Source organism: Dermacentor albipictus, chromosome 7 (assembly GCF_038994185.2).
Source record: "Dermacentor albipictus isolate Rhodes 1998 colony chromosome 7, USDA_Dalb.pri_finalv2, whole genome shotgun sequence".
Classification (NCBI taxonomy): Eukaryota; Metazoa; Arthropoda; class Arachnida; order Ixodida; family Ixodidae; genus Dermacentor; species Dermacentor albipictus.
In genome coordinates, this window is record NC_091827.1 from 142,943,293 (window position 1) to 142,957,900 (window position 14,608).

General features: G+C 47.9%; 1 protein-coding gene across 14 annotated transcripts in view; it reads left to right on the plus strand.

Annotated features, from left to right (window-relative positions):
* LOC139047307 (ribosome-binding protein 1-like) overlaps window positions 1–14,608 on the plus strand; it is a 396,181-nt gene that overhangs the window by 263,649 nt on the left and 117,924 nt on the right. For all 14 annotated transcript variants that reach the window (XM_070521128.1, XM_070521124.1, XM_070521121.1 and 11 more), the window contains one exon: window positions 7,751–7,867. In XM_070521128.1, coding sequence (XP_070377229.1) covers window positions 7,751–7,867 — 117 coding nt within the window. The remainder of the gene's footprint in view (window positions 1–7,750; window positions 7,868–14,608) is intronic.

A 14,608-nucleotide genomic window follows, 5' to 3' on the forward strand; every position in this document is an offset into this window, starting at 1 on the left:
TCTCATGACGGAGTAATCGGCCCCTGTGTCCACTAAGGCGGTGACTGCGTGGCCGTTGAGAAGCACGCCGAGGTCGGTGGTTCTTTGTCTTGCGTTACAGTTAGGTCTTGGCGTCGGATCACGGCTGCGTCGCGTTGACCTGTGGCTGGTACGTGGCGTCGTCAGGTTGTCTTGTGTCGGTGTATTTTTTGCTTCTAGACTTCATCGGCATGGCGGCATGTCATTGTTATGTGGTTGAGATAGTCTCTTCAGCGTCCTCGTTGGTGGCGGAGGATCTTCGCCAGTTCGACGAACAGCAACCGCACCTCCATCGCTTGCTGCTTTTAGTTTTCCGGATATGGGCTCTCAGAGCGGCCCCAGGCTGTGCCACCGGCGCTGCGGCGAGAGGTAGAGGCCTGGTGATGGCGAACCGGACGGTCGTCGAGAGCTCCAATGAGTAGCGGTGAGGTAGTTGGCGATGTCATGAGAATGTTTACCTTGCTACGGGCACAAAGCGTTGACGGCGAACCCTCGTAGTCCCATTTCGCGGTATGGGCATCGGCGGTAGATATGTCTGGCTTCCTCGCAGTGATAGCAGAGCGGGCGATGGCCGGGGGCGCGCCAAATGTCTCTTCCTCGCGTAGCGTAGCTGGGCGATCGGTGGGCGTCCTGGCGGCGGTGGACAACAAAATTGTGGCGTTACACGGCCCTGGCACGGCTGCGGAAGGGGATCTTGATGACGGGCGATGGCGGTGTAGGTCATCGCTTCCGGCACGGAAAGCGACGATTTGGGCTGCACTTCGTTAACGCTCATTGACCGTCAAAGTTTTGTCCTTGACGATGTCAGTGACTAAGGACACGTGAGGTTGCGACGAAAGAAACATCTTGCACAGTTCTTCGCGCACGATGGCCCTGACGGTCTCTTGGAGATCACTGGAGCCCAGTGCTTGGGTGGCACACTGCGGCATGAGCACTGGGTGGGTTTATTGCCAAGTGCTCATTTCTAGAGTTTTCTCAATCGTTGTTGCCTCTGTCAGGAACTCGGCTACGGTCCTCGGTAGGTTTCGGATCAGTCCAGCGAAAAGTTCTTGATTTATGCCTCGCATCAAGAAGCAAACTTTTTCTCTTCGGACATTTCCGGGTCGGCGTGCTGGAAAACACGAGTCATCTCTTCCGTGAAGATGGCAGTGGTTTCATTGGGTAGTTGCCCTCGGGTTTCCAGCAGAATTTCGGCCCTTTCTTTTCAGACAATGCTCGTGAACGTCCTCAGGAAGTTACTGTGGAACAGGTCCCATGTTGTAAAGGTGGACTCCCGGTTCTCAAACCAAGTCCTCGCTGCATTTTTCAAGGAGAAGTACACATGTCGTAGCTTATCCTCAGAGGTCCAGATGTTGAAGGTCGAGATCCTTTCAATGATTTCGAGCCAGGTTTCCGAATCCTCCAACATAGCCCCATGGAAGGTAGGGGGCTCTCTGGGTTGTTGAAGTACGATGGGTGACACTGGGGTTCCCGTTGTGGTTGTCTTGGCCACAATCTTGGTCTTCTCAGGTAGAAGTCCATGCTCTGGGGGCAGCTGTTGTAGGCTGCTGCTTGCTCGATGGTCCAGGACTACGTTGTCGTTGGGGGCTTGTTGGGGGCTTGTTGGGGGCGTGCGGTACATGAGCGAAAAGCGCCTCCACCAGATGTCCTGTGAGTGACGTATAAAGAACACAGTAGCAATACTGTGGAAGACGAAACTAACTTTTATTGGGCTAACTTGTGCCCACAAAAACAGGCTACACTTTAAAAACAGCGACAGCGGCAAGCACAGTCGGCGATCGTCAAAATATGATAAGTGGGTCAAGCGGGCTTTTATACATCAGTGGTCAAATGGTCCAGAGTAATCGCTGAGACCCGCGTGTCTTCCACAAGGTTCTACACCATTCGCGCCTGGCATACATGCAATCGGATTACACAATGTTCAGTGTCAGACAGCGGATGCAACCATCTGTAACATTCCAGAAACTTCCTATACATGCAGGCGCGTCGTCGGCAGTGCAATAACATTTGTTGGGCGGTGACAAGCGGTCACCCAGAAAAGATAAACAAATACGCATGTCAATATGCGTGATTCTGCAAAGCAGTTAAGGCGTCGACGTTCGGTGGCAGTATGACTTGAGCGGCGAGTTGCCGGTTATCCTGTGCCGACTGCGACGACGGAATCTCTTTCGGAAGTTCATTGCATCTCGTACGTTTCTGCCCGTAATGATTTGGGGAATGGAAGTTCGTCAGACCTCCAGCATTTCCAGTGTCGCAGTTGCGAGACTAAGACAAAATGGCAGCTGTTTTCGTCGTTTCAGCGCTCGTGGTCCTTGGAAGCAGTCATGACTCGCAATCTTGGTCACATGCTCAAACTAGCCAGTAATAGCACGCGCCCCAAATTTCTGTTAAAGTGAAAGCTTTACTGGCCGCGAACTTGCGGTTTCGCTGTGGCGGTGCTCCAAGGAGGCACAGGAGGCGAGGCATGCGTCACAGTGCATGCCTCGCCGCAGATATTTCTCTCTCTCGCTCCCTAGTCACTACTGTGCATGCGCCGCTAGTAGCACCAAGCTACAGATGTTCCGGCGCTGCGCAGCACCGCAGCTTTACACCGCCGCCGTTTGGTAGGACCTCATGCCGCATTCCTCGTCGTCGTGCTCGCCTCCGCTCGCTTCATCGGCTGCGTCTCATGCCTGATAACATGTCGGTGAATTGAAAAGGAGAGCTCGCGTGTGCTGCAACCACAGTTGAGGCGGCAGTATGGACGGCAACAATCCTGATAAGCAGGAGGAGGCCTGGAATCGACATCGGAACGAGATGAAGGGGAAACGAATCTCACCGTAAACAGACGAACAGCACACCGAACGACTGGCTAAACACCGCAACATAGCTAGACAACCAGACTAACCTGAACTTGCAATCAAGATCAACCAAGGCTAACCATGCGTTAGCTTTCGCTATGCGTATCCTTACATAGTCGAGCTAAGGCACTGCCAATCATTTCAGTTGTTTTTTTCATGACCACAGTGCCGGCAATGTTGCCGACTGATAGGTAAAGAAAGCCAGAAATGTGAGCTTTTGAATGATACCAATATGGCGCTGGCAGAGTGCTTAGTTACCGAGTTATGTGCGATGAAAATCGGGCGTGATTTGTTCCCAATTTAAAGGGCAACGCTTACGGATTCATCTTTTTATATCACGATAACAAAACAACTGCGCAGTATTTTGTAAACAAATTTTGGAGATAGGCGCGGAATCACGTCAGGAACGCAGAAAATAACAATTTTAAATTCGAATTTTGGTCTGATTTTTGGTACCAAAAACTCGGGTCTCTTCTTAAGCGGTCAACCAATATATTAGTTTCAATAGCGAGAGGGCAGGAGATTCATCGCAACGATATTTACACTGGAATTATTTATTAGGTGGGTATGTATTAACAATGCTTTACTGTATGCAGTCTACTATTATTTAAAATAGCCCTGAACCACTTTTTATCGAAATTGAAAAATTCATTTGAAGTTAAATTACACTCTTTCAGAAATACTTTCCCACAAAATTTCTTCAATGCGTTCAGCAGAAACAGAGTTATTGGCAATGAAACATCCCCTACGCAGTGCTTCTGCTCCTTCTTAAAAGATTTGCCCTGTGAAGGCTGCGGCGGAGCCTACTGAACATGGCAGGCAGTTCAAATTTGATTTTAGATGTTAACGTAGATGCCACAACTTTTGATTTTGGTGCCTGCGATGCGCCACATGCAAGCCAAACGTGGTTGTCCTCAGCGAGCCGCAGTTCGCTCAGCCAGTGGACTCGTCATGGCACCCCGCGGCATCCGTGATGTTTATACTACGTAGCAGATTACAGCTACATGCAACTGCAGCATTTGCTTTGCACAACAAGGCTAGAGTGCACGCTCGCGCTCATATGCTCCTGTCTGGCTGTAATAAGTGGTGCAGACAGGCTTGGCCCTGTGCCAGCTTGGCCAACAGATTGTAGCCAATATAGCCAGCAGGGTGTTTACCAAGCGGGAAAACCGGGAATTCTCAGGGATTTTCAGAAGTGTGGAAAAACTCGGGGAAAACTCAGAGAATTTGTGTCTCTATCAGGGAAAATTAGCTGTAATTTTATTGAAAGGGTCAAAAGTCGCGGTAATGCTGGCTCGAGTAACAGAGAGAAATCTTAATGAATCGTCTTTGACGTCCTGTCGTCGGCCGGAGGAGTTGCTGGTGTACGGTCAACGACTGATTTTCCGGATTCCCAATAATTTGGACAGCTTCGTGGCACCACCACGTAACCCATAGATTCAATGTATCAGAACGTCGGAAATTTCTGACACAAGAACTCTTCGCCGTCTGATTTTTTGGACGTTTTGCTGGGACCACAGGTCCGAAACTACGTTAATCAAAGTCACCATTGCTGCTATTTTGATTACCTCTCCACCTCAAACCAGCGCTCTCGCACGCAGATCCCCTGGCAGCCGTAGCCACCACTGAGGCAACGCTAGACCTAGCTGCTTCGATGTTCGCTATGAAGCTTCTTGCCGTTGGGTGCTGGGTTTTTATTGAAAGAATTCGCTGCTGTCAGCAATGGCACGGACTCCGCCTTTGTGGTCCTCGCGATTGACTTTAGAAGCTTGGAAAGCACGGTGCGTTGTATAATGCTGGTTCCCAAAAGTCAGCTTAGCCTCTTTACAGAAATGTTACTTGGGGAAGAATACGCAAAAGTATTGCAGTGAAGCATAACAAGCCTGGGAAGGGGCTATATCCACGTGATACTGTATGTATTCCTTAATTCAGGGAGCACAGGAATCCTTAGGGGTGACAGTGGCAGCCAGAACAATCGGTAGTCTCTAAACCAAGTCGAACTGCTCAGGTCTGTTGACATGATATACATGCATCGCTGTGCATTCTAAAGCAGTGAGTGGTGCTTTCGTAGATTGATGGTACTGTTAGCGTTATGCTTACAATCTCGCTAGACAAGTGCTTCACTTTTGAAGTATTGAATACATTTGCGAAGTTCTAATATAGCTAGAGCATGTCTTGCAGTATAGGAGTACAGTCAAGCCCACTAGTAACAAACCCATATATAACAACCAAGTTTACATAGTTGTAGATAGGAATGCTAAGTGTAACATTAAGAGACAGGAAGAGAGCAGTACTTGACATTAAGAACAAAAGAATGAAGTTAGGCACGTCATGTAATGCGTAGGGCAAATAATCATTGGGCCATTGTAGTTGCAAGAATGGGTGCCAAGAGAAGGCAAGAGCAGTCAAGGACGGCAGACGACCAGGTGGGGCGATGAAATTAAGAAATTCTCAGGCTCTACTTAGGATCAGTTTGCGCAGGACAGGGGTAATTGAAGATCGCAGGGAGAGGCTTTTATCCTGTAGTGGACATAAAATAGGCTGATGATGATGGCGTGAGAGATGGCTTATTGAAATCAGTCTGGGTATAACAGCCCTTCAAGACATAGTGCAGTTGTAGCAAGTGCTCTGACCTTGCTTGCAAGAAGTGAGAACATAAATGTATGCGCATGCTAAGAAAAAGCAAGATGGGCTTTTCTGGAGTAGCAGAATCGTTCAAAGACGTGTTTTACCAGACGTCCTTCCCAGAAAATTTGAAGGAAAACATGCGAAATAGCAAGAAAAGCCTTTTGAGTGGTGTATTGTGGTAGCTGTTGGGCTGTATGGACAAGCTATGTTTTCCTTGAGAGTCGTTGACAAGACCACAACACTAGCAGTAACGTGCAACCGGTGCACACCACCTGCAATGGCGTGTGCACAATGGTAATTTTTCTTTATTCCTCTTCTACATCCAGGTTTGCAGCCCCTCAGGGTTGCCTGCCTAGAGAGCGGTTGTCGGTTGCTGTATAGAGCCCCTTAGCTACACCCCCGAAAAGGCTTCTCTTTTTTTCTTGCTCTTTTATGCAGGCATGAGAAGCTGATGTACAATTGTACACACCAAGGTGATGCATCAGAATCATAAATAATAATGAAAATGAATATGCATAAAAATTTTGTTAACAGTATATTCTCATTTAACTAATTTGTGTGCCAGATGTGGTAGCTTCGACGGGGCGGCTGGGTGCGGGACCTCTACAGCATGAGGCCTATCGTCCGGGCACGAAGTGCCGCAAAAGAAGAGCTGGACTGCTCAAGTCAGGGGCCCAGATAAAAAATGCGTTTATTCCAGTGAGTAGAAAGCAAACATGGCAGGGTACACTTCCAGCGTTGGGCGTGGAGTGGCGCTAGCGGTCATAGCCATTCAAAACCAAAACTGGATACCGAAACAGGATATCATCTCTCCCTTAAACGAAAATGCGCCACTCGCTCTCCTCACACACAAAAAAAGCAAGCATCACAATTTGTAGAACACAGAAGTGTAAGCAGATATACAATGAATAATTTTTTTTAAGAAAGAATACAATATTAAGACACTGAAAATGCACACAACTTCATCAACACAATTGCACTGAAGTTCACAAAAGTACCTGTCTCGGGAGGACAACGAAAGGGTGTGTACTTGCAAATACATCATACATGATAATAAGAATTCAATGAATACACGAAAAACTGGCAATGCACACATCCATGTACCCCTCTTTTGAAGGATACTACTTGTATATTAGTATATACCTAACAAACATGCAAGGAAACACATTTTTGGCGTAAGAGCCGAATTCGCATGGGAGGGTTGAAACTTCACTAGAAAATAAATCAAGGCAGTAAAGCTACTTGGAAACATAATCCTTAAACCGTACTGGGTTGTCTGGTATGTGTAGACCTACAGAGAACTGATTCTGGTTTGTGGAGTAGGGCCAGAGAAATTATTACTCGTAAATGAATTGGAATGCGTGTTGGTGTCCTGAGTGCTTTCAGGAGCACTGTTTTGAGAGGGAGTGTCAGACGGAAGCTCAGGAGATTCTTCTGCATCGGGTGAACCCGGTTCTGGGTGTGAAACAAGAGGTTGTAACCCGTCGGGTCGAAGGAGAAGGCTGGCGGGGCCGCCATCTTGCGTACCCGGGCAAGGAAGGTGATGGTTATTGGCACCATCGTGTCGAAACGCGATAAGCGTGCGAGCCATTGAAAACTTCAAGTTTCTTGGGAACTTGCTCCACACTTCGTCCGATTCCCTTGGCCTTCTTGAGCGTGAGAGAAGGTCCTTCATAGACTAACCTTTTGCGTGTTCTTGCTGATGCGACGCCTTGCAAGATATGGTCACGAAAGGACTCAGTGCCAGTTAGTGGTAGCTTCGATGGGACGACCAGATGCGGGACCTACAACTGAGGCCTAGCAGCTGGGCGCGAATCACCGCAAGAGAAGAGCCAGACTGTCTAGTCGGGGACCAGACAAAAAACGCGTTTATTCCAGTGAGCAGGAAGCAAACACGGCAGGGTACACTTACAGCATTGAGTGGCACTAGCAGTCATAACCATTCAAAACCAAAACTTTATACCGAAACAGGACATCACACCAGACACCGTAGAAGTAGCTGAAAGATTCAAATTCCCAATCCGTTTCGCTGGTGCATATGTTTAATGATGTGGAAGGTGCAACTCGACACCCTATAAGGATACATGTGCAGCGTAACATTGGTCTGGGCTGCAGAAACAACATAAGTAAGTTACACACTCGTCAAACTAATCATTCAGAGTTTGTGCTTATTCATCTGAGCACCTTGATGATCTAGTCAGCAATGCTGCTTGCTGGTCCTGAATGAGTCTCGAATGAGTTCTAATGGCTCTTGTATGGTGTAGGCCCAAGCTGAGGCATCGCAGCAGAAGAGCACTGGCCCAACGGAGCGGGAGCAGTGGCTGGAAGAGCGCTGTGCTGTCCTTGAAGCAGACCTCCGGCAACTGCATGGACTCCAGGAGGTGGGTGTTGCAGACTTTTTCGGGGCCGCCACGGATTGACGGCTTGAATTTTAAACTGAAGTTCTGGCCACTGATTCTGTCACATGTACCAATAGCAGTTCATTTCTCCACTGACAACTCATGACTACTTGCTTGGTGCTTTTTGGCCCCTTGCACCACTAAACACATCATCATCCTAAATTGTGGCAACATAAATTGCATAGGGGTAGAATGCGAAAACGCTTGCATACCAAGCTTTGGAACTTCCTGCCGTAAAAACCGGAATATAGGTCTAACTTTTTTCAAAAAACCATTGCGAAAAGTCGACCCTCGTCTTGTATACCGGACATTGGCGGAAAAACTACGGAAGTCTTGCAACAATGGGCGGATGAAGTAAACAGCCGCAATCAGCAGCAGCACGGCATGGCGACATCGCCGGCATTTTGCGTTTCCATTGTCACAAAGTTATATTGGTTAAAGGTTGCTTTTTCACATTTTGGTTCAAAATGAGTGGAAGCCGACGGCAATTCACCGTCGCCTTCAAGAAAAAGCCGATTGAGTGCGCGGACGCCCACGGCAACCTGGCGGCACAGCGCAAATTCGGAGTATCCGAAAAGGGCATTCGGTACTGACGGAGGCAGAAGTAACGTATTACAACTTGCAGCAACCAAAAGAAAACGTCATTTCGTGGGCGGACCGCAGAACAGGAAGGCAAGGTTGCAGAGTTCGTGCGGGAGCTGCGTGTAAGATGGCTGCCTGTGACTGCCGAATGATCCGTTTGAAAGCGGTAGAGATCGTGCGCACCTCTGGACTGGGCAGCGAGAAGCACTCGTCATCTGACTTTAGTTCGGATGACTCCGACCAAAGGCGTTGCTCTGATTCAGAGTAGTGCTTGTGCACTTCGTGCCCTTCTGTGTACTGTACACCCAGCCAAGTTTTTAACAGTATCGTGCGACCATCGAGCCGCGTGTTTGTCAGCACCTTATCATCACGGCACGGAGTGGCGAAATAGCGAAAGTAAGCGCATGTGTACACATGCGCGTATCTCTTTGGTTTTGCCGCTCAGCACCGTTAATAAGGTGCTGACAATCACGCGGGTCGATGGTCGTGCGATACTGTTAAAAACTTGGCCAGGTGCACATGCGAGCAGTGTTTAAATAAATACTGTCACCATTGTGCAACCGGCTGAGTCGCATTTGTTTCAAGGTAAGGGTGTCTTTCAGTACTTTTGCCATTAAAAAAGTTTTTTTTTTTTTCAGTTTTAGAATTCGTTAGTTGGGGGATCGACCTATATTCCGGTCCGACCTATAGTCAGGTTTTACGGTACATTAACTTTTTATAAGTAAATTGCCATGATTTTGGGGTGAAGCATAAAAACTGAATTTTCAGACAAATTTCCGTTTGTCAGTTACTTAGGTCATTCTGGCCTCAACTATAGAACGGAGTGTCCTTACAGAAGAACGTTTGTGAAGTTTTTGTAAACCGTCAACACCTTTGGTCATGAAACAATTTTTAGTATTTGTCACCAAATTTCTTGCCTGCAGTTAAAGATGTTCAGAGTCCACTGCCATGAGTGGCACTGACACTCGCAGTGCTAATCTCGTATGCATACATAAATACCAGGGGTGTGCAAATGCCGAATAGTAGATTTCGAATTGAATATTGAATCGAGTATGAAAAAATGCTTCGCCAAATTTATTCTATGAAAGCTTTGGGCAACATAATACAGTGCTGCAAATACTCGGTAGTCTCCTAGCATTGCATAACAAGAATCTAGCACAGCTATCAAGATATACAGTGCAGTCTACTCTCTTAAAGGGAACACTAAACTAGTGCGCTACTGACTACAGCTCAGTCCTGATGTATGAAGGTCTGGAAAACATTTTCTTTATCAAAAGAATTTCTGTTAAATGGAATGAAGTGCTTTTTTTTTTCGTCTGAAACTAATGAATTAGTGACATTCTATTGTATTAAATACTAGTGAGCTTCTCAGTTTGATAATGGAATTGTGTCTTGCAGCAATATTTTATTTATTACACTAAAGGTTTTCAATTGTTAAAATACAGAAGGGCTAAATCAACCTTACGGCAGTTGGCGTATCACAAGGCCAATCTTGGCGACGGATGAAAGGACCGTGCATCACGTGACTCAATCACCGCTCTGTGCATAGCACTGACGGTAACGAGCTGGTACCGTCTGTGCCTTTTCATGATCAGGTTCAGTGTGATTTGCCGCGTGTCAAAAAATGAAATCTGGGGGGGTCGTGGCAAGATTTCGCGATGCTTGCCCCTCTCCCCCTCGCTAATCTGCAGTCTCTCGCTTTCGTTTGCGAGGCGTTTTTCTGCTTTCCGTGTGTCAAATGGCTGCTGCGAATAGATTTACGTCAATTTAGCAACTTTAGTCGCCAACGCCCGATGAAGCAGTGTTAATTAGGCCTGAGGCATTGTGGCTGTGACAGAAATTCACCGCTGGCCGATGTGGTAACGGGGTTCACAAGCTGTCGTAGAATGCTTGCCATTAACCCTTTCGCTGTCGGACCTTTCTGGCCGTGATGCCCCCCCCCCAGTGTCAGCTTGGTATCAGGGAACGAGCATAACAGGGAATGAACATAGCAATTTATTTTTGATTATGATTGGTGTACAAACAATATAGTCAATGCAATATGCACATTTCAGTGTTCTGCAGCTGTTGTTAGTAATCATCATCATCAGCCTGACTGTAACATCCGTTTCAGTATCCGAATCTGACGATGCAGAACTCTCCTCTTCCTCGCATGAGACTGTCCGAGTTCGAATCCGAGCTCGGGTCGTATTCTGAATTGGAATTGAGCCACCGCTCCAATGAGCAGACGAAGGCCTGCGCGCTCAGCCATCCGAAAGTAACCGCGCACAGAGAGGATGCGCTTTGTCGCCCGCACAACGGAGAGAAATGGGACGTTGCGTGATCAAGAAGACAGAGGGAGATAGAAAAAGGCTAAAACAAAGTTCAAAGGGCTTTGTTTACTGCTGCAAGTCAGAAGCGAGGGTGCGGCGAGAGAGTGAAAGCAGCAATCGAGTCACTCTATTCGGAGAGGCAACGGCGTTGGGCGTGCCTCTGAACTTGACGTGCCGTACCAGACACACCAACAGAAGAAAAATAAAAACCTTCAAACCAGCGGAGATGGCAGACAACCCTTTAACCCATAACCACACGCGCGCGATGCATGATACAGCGAACGCGGAGCCACCGCGCCACTCAGCAAAGAGAGAGGTGCAAGTGGCAGTTGCACCATACTCTTCAATACATGTACTGACACAGGTCGAGGCGAAAATACGAACTTGTAGAAAGAGCCAGCAGATGGCGTGGCCAGCCCAGGAGCGCCAGCTTTGCGCTCAGGCGCGAAATTTTGAACGCACGATAGAGAACGTACCGGCAGGTCAGTGACACTCTGTGGGGGAAGCGCGAAGACGTACCGGTACGTCCGTGGCAGCGAAAGGGTTAATATGTTTATGCCAGTGGCTAATCGGTGACCGACGGCTGTTGAAGTTGTGTGAACTTCGGTGCCGTGTTATCCAATGGGATCTATATACCTAATGGTGGTTAATCGGCCCGATCTTCGCACTTTACAAAAAACACTGCTTTTATTGCCATTCTCTCTGTCCGCGTCGTTTTGTCATTTTCGATCAATCCTGTCGACCCGGACAGACCTTGTACCGACAGAAGCGCACCGGCCATTGCGGCACCATTCTCTAAATTGCAGCATTTGGGCACAGTGTGCGCGTGTGCGATCTCCACACTGGGTCAGGGAGCACTCGAAGTGACAGTCTGCAGCCACGTCAGCCGGGGCAGCCCATACGAGGCGCGCTCCTGCTGTGCTGAAAACAAAGTGAAACGCTTGCTTGGGCAACATCAAGTACAAGGGGCTCATGCAACATGTGGCACTGTGCAGGTCTCTGCACTGAACGTTGTCACGTAGTGGTAAAGAACACAGTCGCAAAACTGTGAATGATGCAACTAAGTTTTATTGAGCGAACCTGTACTCACAAAAACGGGCTGTGCTTAAAAGCACAATGACAGCAGCGAACACACTCGGTGATTGTCGAGATCTGACCAGCGGGTCAAGCGCGTCAGGTTTATACATCACTCGTCGAAGATTCTAGGGTAATTGCTGGTGCCCACGTGGTTTCCAGAAACTGCTACAGAATTCGTATCGTGCATGCAATCTGAAAGTACAAGGGTTCACGCGGACATACACATCAGATAGAATGAACGATATTATTCGTGTAAATTCCAAATCGTGCAATCATCGAGCGATAACGTTTAATATTTGCTAGCCAGGAAACAATGGTCACCAGAGAAAGATAAACAAACACAAGTGTCAAAGCACAAGTGACACACTAATGTAAAAGAATGCTTTAGAAGACCTCAACACTGTTAATAAGCAGTGGTTCAGAGAGCTGCTAAGCTGGCGATGGTCGGTCTACGCACTGCAGTGGTGGTCATTAGAGGAGCAAGAGCAGTGACAATTCGGTTCGCTGTTTTGTATTTGATCTCCTTGCTTAAGGCTCAACGGCTTGCACGTGATCACGTCATGTCGTTCGGGAGATGTCATGTCGTTCAGGAGACGTCATCTGGAAGTACAGGATGTCTTTCTGCTTGTGCATTTTGTCAGGAGCCTTGATGTCGTCTACTTCGTGCAGGTCATTCAAGTGGCATGAGGCATCTTTCTCGGTCTCTGCAGACAGACAGACAGACAAAGAACGTTAATTACAAGGTCCTGAGAAGCTTTGCCCTAGGGTAGAGCTGCGGGCCGCTCCCACGTGGGGACGGCTAGGCCGAGCCTAACCGCCGCATCGTGGGCTCTCTGAACAGCCCAGGTTTGACGTGAAAGCTCTGAGCTCTGGATGGCAGAGCTCCATTCTTCTGTGATGCGATTGGGTCCCTGTAACGAGGGACATCGCCAGGGCGTGTGTGCGAGATTGCTAACAGCCCCACAGTCGGGGAAAGTAGAGCTAAAAGCCCCTGGAGTGACCGTGTGGAAAAGGGCCAGGTTTGGATAGCACTTATTCTGAAGCATGCGTAAAGTGGATGCCAGAGGTCTAGCCAGTTTGCTGTGAGGGGGAGGATAAATCCTCCTACCTAGGTGATAGTGCAAGATTTTTTTTATTCCACTTCGTTTTTGGCTTGTGATCTGGAGGCTCGTGTCCGCGATCACCTTCTCGTTCAGGATGAACTGACGCTGTACCCTCGCCTTGGTTTGGAGTTTCCGTTTTTGTACGCACAGGGTCGGTGGTCTGGCATTTGCGCTGACTTTTGCCTGCTTACCAGATTGACAGACTGGATGTACTGCCTGCTGTGCTCGCAAAGGGCAGTCTACAGTGATCCTAGTGTCGGTGTGGCTATGAAGACGAAAATGAGGCTGGCTGATGGCGTAGTGGATCTTTTCGTGCTAATCAAGCACATAGGTGAATTCGGCTTCATATTTGTCACCGTTGGTCACGAGCTCTACAATTTTGGCGTTAATTCAGTGAGGCAATGGCCTTTGTTATCGAGTTTGTTTAGGAGCACTTGCAAGTCAGTAGTCGTTGATTCATCCTCTAGAAATGCTTTGTTTGCGGCGGTGGTGACACGGGTAGAAGTGCTTCAAATGACATTGCTCCGATGGCATAGTCAGTACACGATCGGTTATGCAGACTCTCAGGCTTCGTTGTCTGTTTTCTTTGTATTGTTCATGACTGACCATACCCACTTCAGAAATTCCACTAAAATGTCTGTACTGCCACATCACCACCCTCCTCGTGTAATTTATTTATTTATTACAAATACCTACAGCGCCCGAGTTGGGCATTACCATAGAGGGGTTAATAACAAACATAAATGTCAACTTCGCGAACAACGGCATTGTTGTAGCTTCGACGGGGCGGCCGGACGAAAGGTTTACGGCATGAGGCCTAACGGCCGGGGTGCGCAGCGCCGCAAGAAAGAGCCGGACTGCTCCAGTCGGGGACCAGACGAAGAATGCACTATTATTTCTCCGAGGGGAAGCAGGAGGCAACTTACAGCCTTTGGCGCTGAGTGGCGCCCTGATGTAAAGACCCAAAACCGAAACCAGAATTTAACACAGGATACCACATCACCTCTCCCTTGAAAGGAAAAATGCTCTACTCGCTCTCCTTGCAACAAAAGTAAGTCACGAGTCAAAGAACACATGTTTGCACAATAGAAAATGATATCTTTGGCTTCCCCATTTAAAAAAACGCACAACATGAAAACTGAATATGAATTACAGTCAAACCCCGTTACAACGAACACCACATTAACGAACATTTCAGATTAACGAACTTTTATGAAATCCCGTGCCGACTGCTTATAGTTTCAATGTAAAAATATTTCACTACTACGAACTTCAGAATAACGATCGTTATTTAATTTCCGTGTCATCTTAATAACACCTCAGTACTACGAACGCATATCCCGAAATGCAAGGATTCTTAGATTTCAGTGTGTCCGTCACGGCAGTCGGAGCTCTAAGCTAGCAGACGACGCAGCGCGAAGAGCGGGCCGCCTTGCAACTTGCTTCCCGCAAAAACCTGAGATGGCGCGGAAGGAGAAAGATGCGGGCGGAGACTCTTTTTTTTCCTTCTCCGTTGTGGAGGCAACGACGCACCAGGTTTTCTGAGTGGAGAGGCGGGGAGCATGGGCTCGTAAAACCTGAGACGGTGCGGCAGAAGAAAAAAAAAAAAGTAGTAATTAACGCTGAAGTGGGCCTTTTTTTTTTTTTCC